At 48.4% G+C, this 13,848-nt stretch overlaps 1 protein-coding gene and 1 long non-coding RNA gene across 6 annotated transcripts in view; one reads left to right on the forward strand and one right to left on the reverse strand.

The window, feature by feature from the left end:
* Positions 1-7: 7 nt before the first annotated feature.
* Positions 8-2,751, reverse strand: LOC111838265 (uncharacterized). Its single transcript, XR_002836846.2, has 3 exons — positions 2,097-2,751; positions 1,646-1,752; positions 8-1,551 (listed from the first exon to the last, which is right to left on the reverse strand). It is a non-coding gene; the product is annotated as an uncharacterized lncRNA (long non-coding RNA).
* A 60-nt stretch (positions 2,752-2,811) lies between these two features.
* The window catches only part of nhsb (Nance-Horan syndrome b (congenital cataracts and dental anomalies)), a 73,826-nt gene continuing 62,789 nt past the window's right edge, over positions 2,812-13,848 (forward strand). For 3 of the 5 annotated variants that reach the window (XM_023801085.2, XM_072699108.1, XM_023801086.2), the window contains exons 1-2: positions 2,813-2,926; positions 4,954-5,468. In XM_023801085.2, the coding sequence (XP_023656853.2) occupies positions 5,189-5,468 (280 nt within the window). In that variant the 5' untranslated portion in view covers positions 2,813-2,926; positions 4,954-5,188. Of the gene's footprint in view, positions 2,927-4,953; positions 5,469-13,848 lie in introns of all 5 variants that reach the window. The other 2 variants (XM_023801084.2, XM_072699103.1) reach the window with 1 other exon arrangement.

A 13,848-nucleotide genomic window follows, 5' to 3' on the forward strand; every position in this document is an offset into this window, starting at 1 on the left:
CCCCGCCCCAGGTGGCGCTACAAAGTTAGCTGGAAAACATGAAGCAGGTTCACCCTCAGCCAGAAAATTACCAGGAAGTCCTGTGCTAAGTGGAGCGGGGAGGTGGGCTTGTCAGAGTTTTCCATCGCTGACCTGAGCATCATCCCCACCCCCCCAGGCTAAATTTTATCTCTAGACAGGGTGTCAAAATTGAATTATGCGCAAACTCCAGGCTAAAACAGGAGCCTAATGACCCATCGACAGTTGATAAATAAAAATGTAACAGCAAGTACTGTCAGTCAGTGTTTATTTACGCCCCTTGGTATTGTGTACTGCCCCGGCCCGAGACATGGCTGGCATCGGGAGATGTACCACTGTAGCTTTACAAACACGGAGTAAGCTCCTACTCTAGGGGAAGAAGCAGTGCTGCTCATTTTGTGTTCCGATGAAGGTTGGATTTCGGGTTGAGTGTTACAAACTGTCTTTTCAGTAGCAGTTGCTCAGTACGGCTCTTGTTCAGACAGGAATGTGGACCCAGAATCGTTGCTTCACCGTTCAGTCTTTGCCTGCTCCTTTGCTACCAAAGCCTCCTCACCATCGTCAGCCTCCTCACCATCGTCAGCCTCCTCACCATCCTCAGCCTTCTCACCACACCATACACACACCTCTCTGTCAATGTCTGAATGTTTATTTTTCTTTGCCAGCTAAGCACACAGGGTTCATCCAGAGTTCAGCTTCTGTGTGAGACGCTCATCTCTTTGAAGTTTCAAGACATCTTTGATGAAAGAAGCATCTCTCTCTGTCACAACAGACTCTGAGTTCAGATGATCTTTTGAGAAGACAGAGATATGGAGCCACAGACCCTCCTAGGGATCCCTGCTGTTCCCCGGAGACCCAAAAACCAGGTATCGGGGGTGTTAAGCATTCCCTTAAAATGGCATCCTGCTCCATTGTGGGGTCCTACAGTTATTGTACAGGCCATACTAAGAAGCCACGAACCCTATGGGACTGGTGCCAGTATTTTGCAGCGAAACCCATAGCTGAAACTGAAAGGATGGACCGACTGTGGCTGTGTCCACACTTGGACACAACCCAGCCTTCATGAAGGCTCCGCCCATGCCACTGAGGCTCCGCCCACACCACGTAAGCCCCGCCCCAACATATAAGTTTCTACCCCCAACTCTCACTTTCAGGAAAGCGCCCGGATTGTCTTGGTCTCTCCCCTCTTCTCGCACCAACTGCCACACGCCTTTTTGACCTCTGGGCAATATAGGAATGTTTTTAGGGACGCCATCGATGTCTGACATGAGGGACACTCTTACTGCACCAGCTGAAAAAAGGATCAGTTGTCCGCCGCCGCCCTGTCACTCAATAGCGGTTCCTGACTGACGCTGAAATCAAAGACAGAGTCTGAAATCCAAGAAGCACCTTCCACTGGAAGCAGGGGGGGGCGTGTGTGGGTGTGGCCCAGTTCATTTCACTCCGGAAAAGCGTCACTGGCTTTGGCACATGGCGCCATCACCCAGAACAACATGTTCTCCATGTTCTCATACTCGCTCTGATGGGAACGTGCTGTAGACAGTGAAAAATGTTCTGTTACTATAGAAACCACTTTGCACGTTGATTGATCTGTCCTTCCGGATAGCATGCAATTTATTTAATGTACCCGTATTCTGCCGCTGTGCTGTGGGGGGGGCCCACAGGTGTTTGGGTTGGCGTGGCCATGAATTCTGACACCTTCCGCCTGACCCCGTCACTCATCGACCGCGGTGCCTGAAAGATTTTTCCGTGTGATATTTCGGAAGGGCAATTATCAAGGGCAATCTAACAGATTTGGAAAGGTGTCTCTCCTTCGTCAGCTAGGCTTACAGAGGAGTCGGATTAAACCGCAGGGATTTTTTTTTTCATAGTTCAGCAACAGGAAGCCAAGGCTGACAGATTGGGGGTGGGCCGGCCCGGGGGCCGGGGACCAGAGTTAGCTCAAACCCTGAGCATCATTATGCATTTGACAGGTAAGGCTTCAAACAGAGGCGCATTATTAAATTAGGGCTACAGTTAAGAAATATGGTTTGACACAAGATTAGTGATAATTGAAATATGTAAATTATGAACTGTACCTAAATAACAGCAGCTCCGATCTTACTGTCACGCCTCGCTGATGCTGGTCTTTCACAGCTCTGGGTCCCGCTCCATCCCCTTCCGTTGCCAGGACACAGTGTCTCTCCCGCCGTCTGGGTCACAGTCACCCAATGTCCACACCCAAGGCAAGGATACACACGCAGAAAGCAGCAGACTTCAGCTGCATGTGTCAAACTATAAATATCCCTCCGTGCCGTGTGGTCTGGGTTATCCAGAGCAGCTGAAGTCCTTTTCTATGCCGTCACAGCTACAGTTACACACCTTGATTTATTGGCAGCATAGAGTCTCATCACCAGGCCTTTATTATCACTGTGTTCCCACGGTGAACCGTGGTTCTGCATGTGTGCCGTTCGTAGGCCGCTCAACTCTAAGAAAATGTCGACTGAAGTTTGCTGTGTCGCCACTAGAGGGTACCACAGAACCTGCAATTTCAATCGGAACGTTAGCTTACAATAAATTTAAAATATCATAAGCAAAAATAAATACACTGTGTTTGAATGGGTTTTGTGTAAGTCTTCGTATTTTTTCCATATAAAAAATCACATTAGGTTGTTTGCAAAATAAAGATCAAAAATAAAACTTTTGAAACTTTCAAACTTTTGGCGGAAATTCATCGTGAGGCACCTTTAATATCAGCGATTGTTCTTGGCGGACCGGAAGTTTCCTCTGTGCAAACGGCAGGTGTTAATGGTTGTATTTCCAGGTATACTTGTCATTTGGCCACATCAATGAAGCCCAGACGGTCCGGAACATTTTCCCTGTTCCCTGTCTCTGGTTAAATCCCTTCATCTCCTCCCAGACACTAAAGGTAAGGTTTTAACAGGACATGTCTCTAAATTGCTGGTTTACCCCTCAGGCTGATTACAGTCTCTCACTGAAACATTTGTACAGCTTAACAAAAAGCACCCATCGTTTAATTAATCTGACATTAATTGATTTACCGGCATCCTACACATTCTGAAACCACAGAAAACCAGAATGATATAAAAATAATGCAAATTACACTAAGAAGGAGTTTAAAATAAGAGTTTTGTTGTTCATTTGCGTCACCAGAGGGCCCAGCCTGGTCTGGTGAAATCCAGATCTTGAATATTATCTCCCAGGCGTACAATTCCTTTAAAAAGGCTCAAGGCTTCTCTACTCCAGCACCCACATTAAAAAACTGTATTGGTTTAACATTTTTCAATTAAATCCTTATATGCTACTGCTGGTGAGTGAATTTCACCCCGACTGGAGCTCAGTGAGTGAGTGAAGTCACCCAGCAGCAGACACTGGCGGTACATCGACCGGCCGCCGTCCACACTAATCTCTGCCGGCCTCTTGCTGACAGGTTAGGCCCCATCTTTCCGCTCTCCGCCGTTCCAGGGCGCGGTTTTGCTGGCTCTGCATTACTGAGTGCTCAGGGGGGGCTTAGACCGCCCCCTCTGCCAGGCCACATTCCCCCGGATTGAGGGTTTAGCAGAGCGCTCATTCAGCGACTGCGAACAGACCCCGGACCGGCAGGCGGGTATCTGCTCCTAGGCGAACGCCAGGTCATGTGGCGGATTGTCATGAAAACACTGAGGACAGGCAGGTGTCACACCCTGGTCTGGGTGTCTGTCTGTCTGACCGTCTGTCTGACTCTCTGTCTGACCGTCTGTCTGTCTGTCTGACTCTGTCTATCTGTCTGTCTGTCTGACCACCTGTCTGACTCTCTGTCTGACCGTCTGTCTGACTGTCTATCTGTCTGTCTGACTCTGTCTGTCTGACACTGTCTATCTGTCCATATGTCTGTCTGACTCTCTGTCTGTCTGTCTGATTGTCTGTCTGTCTGACCGTCTGACTCTCTGTCTATCTGTCTGTCTGACTCTGTCTATCTGTCTGTCTGTCTGACCACCTGTCTGACTCTGTCTGACCGTCTGTCTGACTGTCTATCTGACCGTCTGTCTGACTCTGTCTGTCTGACACTGTCTATCTGTCCATATGTCTGTCTGACTCTCTGTCTGTCTGTCTGTCTGATTGTCTGTCTGTCTGATTGTCTGTCTGTCTGACCATCTGTCTGTCTGACTCTGTCCATCTGTCTGTCTGACCATCTGTCTGTCCGTCTTAAAGCAGGTGGTAGTGGCTTGGGTGAGGATTTAAAATCACAAATGTATTTTAAACAGCCAATTCATGCTATTGCCATGTGTATTTCTACATATATTTGTTCATTTTTAATTTTAGATAGTGGATGATAGACAAGCAGTCTACACATAATTATATTTAATCTCCATCCCCAAAACACATGACTTTTATATTAATGTCTATCCATCTAAAAACTTTTTTCGATTGATTTTTCATTTATATTTCACTTTGGAATTAAATTTGTCTCTTTTTGAGGCCACATATTGACTGATTAATGAAGGCACTTACACGTTATGTAATCTATTCTTTCAGTTAGTGTCCAATTGGAGGTTTGGCATTTTAAGTTAAGGTATGTCTGTCTAAAGTGGTATGCCCAACCTTCTTCCAAAGAAACAGTATTAATGTGGCTTCTTGCGGGAGGATGTAAAATATGGTGAAAATCTTGCTGGATGTGATTTTTTAAATGTATGTAGCATAAACCTTTTCTTGGCAGTTACTTCTGCTCTATGCAACATTATTAAATACGTAAGAAAAACATAAAGGCGTGTTCAGATCCCGTTGATCGGGGACGCCGTTTGTCGTGCGCTACCATTCATCGTCTGTAGCACAATATCAAGCTTTACTGACTCCAAGCGGCCTGTTGAATGAATGAACCGATTCCCGATCCAGAAAATGCACCACTCCGGGTTTTCGCGTGGTCGCCTCTTTTTAAAATCCACCTCTACTTTACAGCGCTGGGGAAAATGCATGGCAAGGCAGCTGATGATCAGAAGAGCAGCGGAGATCCCAGTCTGAAGGCAGGCTGCCTTACTCCCTGACCGCGCGATCTTTACCACAGGAGAGTCAAAACATGGAGGAACCAAACATGAATTCGGGATTTTGGGATTAACTGGGACAGGAGCCTCAAACGCGACTGCTTTACTTGGATTTGATTTATTCTGAGGGGGATTTTGCTTTCCCGTGCAAAATGCCTTTCGCCAAACGGATCGTGGAGCCCCAGTCGCTGTGCAGGCATGCGATTCCCAGTGACGAGGGCTTGCTTTTTGAGGATCTTTGCTCAATCAACAATGTGGCTCTTTCCCGGACCCTGAGGCAGCTCTCCGACCTGGCCAAGCATGCCTGTTCCTTATTTCAGGAGCTGGAAACCGAGATCCTATCTACGAACCAACGGGTCTGGGTTCTGCAAAGCAAAATAGGGAGAATTCAGCAGATCGCCAGCGGACTGGATCCTAAGCTGGAAGCCGTGCGTAAGTACCCGGCCCGGGCGGCGTGTCCGTAATGTAAAAGAAGAACCGCTTCATGTGCCATAGTTTTGGGTTCAGTCCTTCAGGGAGGCTTTGGGCGAGCCCGGGACACGAAAATGCAATGAGGTGCGCGCCTTATTTCGTTGTCGTATATTATTATCGTATTCCCGATATATTCCGGTTCCCTCTAAATTCCCGTGACAGAAGCCACATCCAGCGCTATTTCGTACCGGAAAGGGCAAAAGGAGGTGTTACAGATGAGAGATTGCACCTTAAAATAGTTTCTTTACAGTATCTGCAAGCGAGTGTTGCAGGCAGAGGGGCGTGTGCGCTGCATGGCTGGGAAGAGGTTGCACCGGCGTCTTCACCGGTACCGTCTCTGTTTATTAATGTGGGCAAACGCTGCAGGTGCGGGGCGACTTCTGTACCTGACCGGAATGGATGATCACGCCCCGTCTTCGGCGTTGAATCCCCCTCTGCAGTGCCGCATCCCACGCCGTTCCCCATTAATATCACAGCCTTAATGAAATCGCTGCGGTGAGAATGACAGATGTGGGAAATGAACGCGTGTGATAAAAAAGACCAGTCAAATTAGGGTTTTATGTGGAATGTGAACCGGTTTGCGCAACCCTGGTACCGGGAACGCGCGCCGTGCACCGTCCGATAGTTGAATTCCGCGTTACTGGAGGATTACTGGATTGCAGACGACTAGAAATGCACGATGACCATTTATACCAAAGAGGGTTTCTCTCAAGCGTTTAATCCAGATGTTTTTTTCTGAAGTCCGCCCTATCAAGTGATGCATCCTTAGCGTCGGTCGCAGTTAACACATTCTCTCCCGGTGGGAGCTCTGAAAGTACCTTAATTAATACAAGCCACGTATGAAATGGTTGCGGTGGAGATTTGGGGGAAAATGGCAGTGATGGGAAAGAAGATATAATATTTCCAAGTGAGGACATGCAGTGGGGAATGTTTCTGTTTTATTTTTCACTGGAATAATAACATTTTGGTTATTGGAAATTGACGCAGCCGTACGGATTCTGGGAAAAAATAAATCCTTCAGGATAAATACTTTGTCTTGTCGCAGGAAAGCATTCCTGGTGTGTGAAAATGCCAGTCGGGAGGAAAGGCACTATCTTTAAAAAATACTGAATTTGACACATCCAGCACTGGTACTCCCCCTCGGCCTTCACTCGTCTGGTACATGTGGCCAAGCCTGGTTTTCTGCTTGGGGAGGGATTGCTCTGGGATAGCTGCGGTTTGCCTTGGGTTAGCGTGGCGGGTCGACGGATGCACGTGATGATTTCATTTGTTTTTAAGGGACGTGAAGACTTCGGTACTTTTTGCCAAGATTCTTGCAAAGTGCGCAGTGTTTTCCCACGATATGCAGCACGATTTGGCCTACAGGAATGCATGTCGGAATACGTTTTTTTATGACGAAAATGACTGTTTCTGTAAAATGGTCTTTAGGAAGTACTTCAAATTTATGAGTAACTGCACGCCCCAGATAACGGTGGCAAACAGGTGTCCTATGTGCATTTTAATAGCGACCTCATGTGCTTCTGGTTGTTCCTGTTTATTGGTTACCTAGCAGAAATATGAACCTCTTGAGCAAGGGTAGGGTCAGTGCTTCAGGCTATGACCCTGTAACCTTCTGGACACATGTCGAGGTTCTTAAGCATGTCTTGAGATCCTAGTGATATAACTTCCAATCTGCCTGTCTGAAAAAGGGCTGCCTTCCAAAGCCTTGAATGAACTCTGGGTGTGTGAATTAAATGATTCTTTATTCACAGTAGTACATTTCTTTTCACTTTTCACATATTCCATTTTTCTTCTCTTTGAGAAACACACGCACACACAGTTAAGAGTGAAACTACACTGTCAGGCCATTTTTATAGCACCCTGGACTTTTTTTTTGGGGGGGGGGGGGGGGGGCGAGGTTTAAGGACCATGTTCAAGAACTAAACAGAGATGACTATTCTACTGAGGCCGGGCTTTGACCCAGCAACCTTCCAGTCCCAGATGCAGAGGTTTACCTTCCTGAGCCACAAGCCTGGGGGATCTGTGTAAGCACCAAACCAAGATGTCTTCTGCTATCTAAAAGCTTCAGCCACTCATGCACTTGGGACATCATAAGAGCTTTCAGCTGCACCTTTAGCTCCCCCGAAGGGTTAAACTCCGCTCTGCATTGCTCAGTAAAGGAAAGAATGCAGTTTTTTAGGATGGCTTGAGATCCTCATGGAACACTCCATACCCTGGAGTGGACGCGTCCCCATTTACCCGGCTCCGGTTACTGGACCACGTTGCCGTGGTTCAGTGGTCTGGCATTAAAAACAGAAATAGCACTCGTACATTCAGCTGTACGTTAGGAGGCGGAGCAGCACTCTGGGCAGCCAATGAGAGGCACCCTGGGCAGCCAATGAGAAGCCCCCAAAGTGACTTGCGTGTCCCTTACTGTCTGCCTGGAGATCAGCACTGAATCATGGGCATTGTGCTCCATGTGCCTCTGTCTCCGGCCTAAATGGGCAGGCTGTGAGCGGACAGGCTCTGTGGCATGCCCCCCCGCTGGGGATGTTAATTGTCCCCCCCCACCCCCACAGCCGGGTAAAGCAGGTCAGGAGTCATGGTAATGATAACTTCTGATTCTTCGAAGAGGGAAAGCCGTCCGGCCCTGAAGATCATGGCTTTGAGCTGGTGGTTATTCTTGCAGTGCTCAGACAGTGGGCTTGCTTTGGTTTACATACATACACCCACATAAGCTCGCTGATGTCCTTACAGTGGCTCATAAGGGAATAATGCATTCACCTCTATTCTGGCAGGGGCCTCTCTGTAGGGGCCTCTCTGTAGGGGCCCCTCTGTAGGGGCCCCTTCTGGCTGTAACTGCTCATAATGGTCTTTCTTACAGCAATGGGGCTGCAGTTAAACAGCGGGGTTGGTATGCGAATGAGAATTGGTGCAAATGTGCTCCTGAGCCTTTGTTGGGAGTGGGGGGGGGGGGGTATTGGGATGGAGCCAGCTTTGTGAGGGCTTCCCGCTGTGGCATAGTGGGGTGCAGGCTGGGGGGGCCTTCAGGGAGTCCGTGTTCCCAACCTTGTCTCGGGTTGGACACTAGGAATCGGCTGTTGTACCTTAGAATAAAGTGCTGCACCTGAATAACTTTATGAAAACGGCTCAGCTTCGTAAATGAGGAGAGATGGTGAGATGGTGTCTCGGCTCCTCACTGTCTCGTCATGTGAGAATGCCCCCTCCCCACCTCTTCCGATTTTTTTGCAAGTACGACTGGCCGATACCGACTTTTGCCAATTCCGATTTTTTTCTTTTCTTTTCTGAGAACTATAATTGACGGCTTATAAACAAAAATCAGCCCTTTCTTCAATGCAAAATTTGATTTTCATAATAAAAGAAATCGTTAAACTTCACAATTTCCCCCAAACTGCACTACATTACACGATCTTTTCTCACTTAAACAAGTCTCAAAATAAAGTGCTGTGACTGGATAGAGGTACAAATAACAATTTACTGAAAATGAGCTGCTGTACACCCAATTTTATCTGACATATTTTACTTTTCCAAACAAGAGCAGGTGCAACAGATAAAATTAAATAACAAAACAAATGTCAGTTACTTGTATTGTTTTCCAGTTTAAATTGTTTAATTGTTTAAATTCACCAGATAACACCACTTGACCCTTTTGTTTTTATATTTGTCTTAAAATAAAATCCATAAGTTACAAACCTCCAAATAAAACTGAAGTGCACTATACTCTTCCAAATAATAATTGGTGCAGGGTAACATTATTAATACCAACATCACGTGTTATGCACAAACTATTCTTACATCGCTAGTAAGCTAGATTAAGATCAGACTTTTTCATACCTTCTTACTGTACAGACATTATAGCGCAGGGGGTTAAAGTTTTTACTTTAGGAAAAAACCTTGGCTAGCTTTGCAATTTTAATTGTTAATTGTTAGTATATGTTTAATAATAAGATTGAAATGGTGATTCCCCCATGGTTTACTTTGGCTCACAGTGCAGAGCTTCATGTTAACGACATGCTGGCGCGTGGCTGTCGGGCTAGTCATGCGCACAGCTGCATGCTGCATGCATAAAACAGACCGGTTCGGTGTCAGAAATACAGGAGATTGAGCGGCCGGTCTCCAGTTCTGCCCGAGCACGCTGAAAACCGATCGATTCCGGGACAGCAGTGGGCTGCTGTTGATTAGCATCCAAAGCACCACAGTCATTTCAGAATGGAGGGGGTTGCACTTCTGTTAAATTAAAAGCTTAATTTGCTTTATAATGTCTAAATGCTGCACTGTACTCATCCCTCCGCTAAGTCGTAACGATAGTCTGCTCTGCTAACAAGAGGGTTTCCTTCATTTAACGGCAATTAAGGCCTCTTACAGCGTTTTGCTGTCTAGCTAGATGTTTCACAGACCCTAGTGTTGGTCTTCTCAAAGCTGAGAGGAAGATAAATCACATGACCTGACAGCTCGTCTGTGATAGGATAAAAAAAGCTGGCTGGAGGAACATGGCCTGGTTTGGATGGATGGATGGTACCATTGACCATTGAACTGGAGGGGTCTGGTGTAAACATGGAATGATCGCCTGAGCTAATCTGTAATGGCTGACCTCAGGGTTCCTCGCAAAGTGGTGAAAGGTCATGAGTCTCACAGCAAGGCTGGCAAGAATTGAAGGACATGCCCCCCCTCCCCATCAGGCTGGCAGGAGGTCATGCCAGTTGGATGTGATATGTTGGGGGGGGGGCGTGCAGAACGAATCAGGGGAAGGTTTTTGGTTCATTTCCCATTGGACATGCCAAGGAGATGTCACCTGGACGTATATTCCACCTCCTATGTCGGGGGGGTGGGGGGGGGGAGGTTGCCGTTCTCCACATTCCAAACACCAAAACAGCTGGTGGGGCCACCCTGACAGAGAGGGTACGAGAATCGGGACACGACACACTTTCCCTGGGAGGTGACCTTAGCATGTAGCTTGTGCTCCTGAACCGACGTGTCGTGTCTCTCCGATTCGTTTCGCCGTCTTTGCCTCCCCACTCCGTCTCAGATGTAGAGTCTTCACTGCACTGTGTTACACCACATGTGATTTATAGGATCCTTTTGCCCAAAGTGACATACCTGTGTGGAAGACTTGGGGTTAAGGCACAGGGTCAGCCGGCGTTCAGGGCCTGACATGACAGGACGACTCTGCCAGCCTCGGGATTCAAACCCACAACCTTCCAGATACAAGCAGAGACCCCTATCCTGCTGAGCTTCAGACTACCCTACACGTTACAAGGACAGCCCTGATTCCAGACACGCCAGTGTACTGTCATCCTCCATTCAGATGGAGCCCAGTGAGAAATGCATGAGCTGGTGTGTCATTGCAGAAACGCTTGTCCCAGATCAACACACTGCCCCCTGCTGCATGGGATGAAATGTGAGTGTCACTGATACATTGTGAAAGGGGGCGTTCTGGCTCTCATTTTCAAGAGGTGACAAGCTGCATGCTTTCTGACTTTGCTGAACACTCTGGTAGCAGGCTGCCCCCTGCAGGCTGGGCTGAGGAGGTGCATCCTCTGGGTGCTGCTGTTTAACAGGCCCCTGGAGAAAAATGTGGAAGTTTTATGGTCCTCGTGGGTCTATGTGAGGCGTTTGTGGCCAGCATTTACTTTTTTGTGAAATTCCTCAGAGTAATAAGAAAATACAAAGTACAGTTCAGTAATACAAATCTCAGTGCCTGCCCTCTCCTCTCTCTGCCTTAGCTCATTTTTTCACATTTTGTGTACAGTTCTGTTTTGTATTATGGACTCTTCCCTTAAGCTTATAGCTTCCTGTTTTTTGGAATAGCTCTCTGGATCCTGAACTATAAGAAGTATGACTGCAGATGTTAAACGTTATATATAAAAAAAAATTTGGGGGGGGGGGGGGGAGGAGGCTGAAGTTGTCACTATTTGAATGTAGAGAAATAGTGCTATTTTTAGGCAATTATTATTATTTGTCCAGCCAAATTAAAATCTGTTTTGTACTTTTCTGTTTTCCCCCAAAATTCAGCTAGGGATTGTTTTGGTGTGAAATATTTGCAGTAACAGGCAAGTCAATCTGGTATCTTAGAACAGAAACCCTAAGTATCTGGTGGAATCATGCCGGAATGTCAAGCTAATGACGGGGGAGTCTGCCGATGGCCTTTCTCTTCGCTTGTGGCGTGTCGACGTGTCCATGGAGCTGACGGACCGCGCGTGCCGATCCTCTGGGTGCCTGTTCAGCTGCTCTACCTCCTCCTACTTTGTAAATCGTCTTCTTGTTTCCACTCTGGCATCTAAAACAGGCATGAATTTAAGAGACAGGCAATTACGGATAAATCGTTAGGGCACAGCGGGCCTGTTAAAAGCTGGTGGCGACGCTTTTGGGTTCTGGGGGTGCAGTGCAGGGTTTAAACGTCTCCATGCGGCCTGACCTTCAACAAGAGGAATTCCAAAGCAATAGAGCAGCAGAGACTCTTAAGCCGCGTCCCTCTGAGTAACCCTCAGTCTCAGTCTCAGTCTCGGTCTCGTCTTAATGCTCCGCTGCGGTCCTATTTAAACATGGGGGGGGTGTTTGGGCGGCCCGTTTGAGGACGGCCCGCAGCCAGAGAGCCATTGGTCAGCGGGTCCCGAACACGCTCTCCACACGTGGACTTCCAGAGGCCAAATCTCTCTGCAAATGGCTTGTTACCATCCACACTGACCCTTGATGAATTGACCCTCATTATAGAGTATATTTCTGAAGGCCGATTGCTACGTCCGCCCCCCGCTTCTATTAATGACACTCGCAAAGGAAACGGGATCTGACATTGTGGCTGTTTACAGTTTGTTTAATTAAAACAATTTGCCCTTTTACTTCACATCCCTTTACTGCGTTTCAGCCCGAGCCGGACAGTCTGCCGTGGGGGGTGATTATTTATGGCGGTGGGGGGGGGCAGATAGCTGTGCTCTCGCATCTGTCAGTGCACTTTACCAGGCTGGGCTGCCTCTTGTTTAATTCACTGGTGGCAAATATTTATAGTCTGGCCCCCCTGCCCTAAGACGGGCTCCTGCCTCCTGCCTCCTGCCTCCTGCCCTTAGATGGCCTCCTGCCTCCGGCCCGCAGCCTGTAGCCTGATCTCTGTGTGAACGCCGCACTAATATTTTCCCCATTTGCAGTAATGAGGCGTTTTCAGGCTTGTGGTTTGGGGCCCCTGGGTTCCCTTACTGGCTGTCCTGGTTCGTGGCTGCATTTGGTTTATTTAGTGGGCTGGGTGGGGGGGGGGGGGGGCGCTCCTGCACTCAATGAGTTTTGCCCCTAGCTGTGTAATTTACACATGGGGGGGGGGGGGAGGGTCAGGTCGAGTGCAGATGGGGTCCTGCGGTGAGTGAACTTCCAGCCCCAAACTACATTTCTCTGGGGGAGGGGGCTACAGGACAGTCAGTGGGGGCGGGATGATGGGTGATGGAAAAGAGCCCTGAGCAAGTCCACTGCATAATTTGGGGGGGCGGGACAAAATGACTTCAAAGCGTGACCCCTTCCACATGGCCCGCAAGACCGCAGGCCGGCCCTCGCCCCCACAGAACCCAGGAGAAACCACATCCCATGCTGCCATGACCCAGAACCCTGAAGGAACGAGTGGGTTAATGAATGAATTTAACCTTTGACCCCTGATTTAGTGGCAAATCCCCCGTCACTAACCCCAGCGTAATTACGCTCCCCGGTGGTCGCCCCTCGCAATGACATAGCAAAGGCAGCTTGGATTAACCAAAGCTGCCTTTCGGGTCTGACCGGGTCTCTGGAAGAGCGTCACGCTTTCTCACGGCATGGGAGGTGGGACACGTCTCGGAGGCGGGGGCTGGGGGGGGGCTGTGCAGGTACTGAAGATCCGACGCTGTGTCTGTGCACCTGGACTGGCTGACACGCTCGCCGGCTTTCCGTGAGGGATTAACTGAAAGTTGCAATTGTTTCAGGTTCATAAGGTTGATACGGGGTTGGGTGGGGTGGGGGGGGGGGGCACCTGGTATTTCATTCAATGGCTCCACCCAGTCTCTGGAATTTGCAACACAAACCTTGATTTGAAGCTAAGACTATCCATGAGGGGGGGGGGTGCGGGGGAGGGTAAGCTGAGAGAGACGGTTTAAGTAAGACAACCATGTAATTTCCTGCTTAAAAATGATTGTTATGGCTTCATGCTGCCGTCTCGGATGGTGGCATCAAAGGCATTCCTCCTGCCTGGTGCCAGCCAACAGGAGCTGGGCCCGGGACTCGCCGTCGCCTCCCCCTGGATCTTCTGATGCGGTGGAGCAGGGTGGGGGGACGCAGGGTCACAGAGGAGTTTGTGGTCGCCAGTCCTCACGAGACCCTTGTTCAGCAGGTA

Source organism: Paramormyrops kingsleyae, chromosome 1 (genome assembly GCF_048594095.1).
Source record: "Paramormyrops kingsleyae isolate MSU_618 chromosome 1, PKINGS_0.4, whole genome shotgun sequence".
Lineage (NCBI taxonomy): Eukaryota > Metazoa > Chordata > Actinopteri > Osteoglossiformes > Mormyridae > Paramormyrops > Paramormyrops kingsleyae.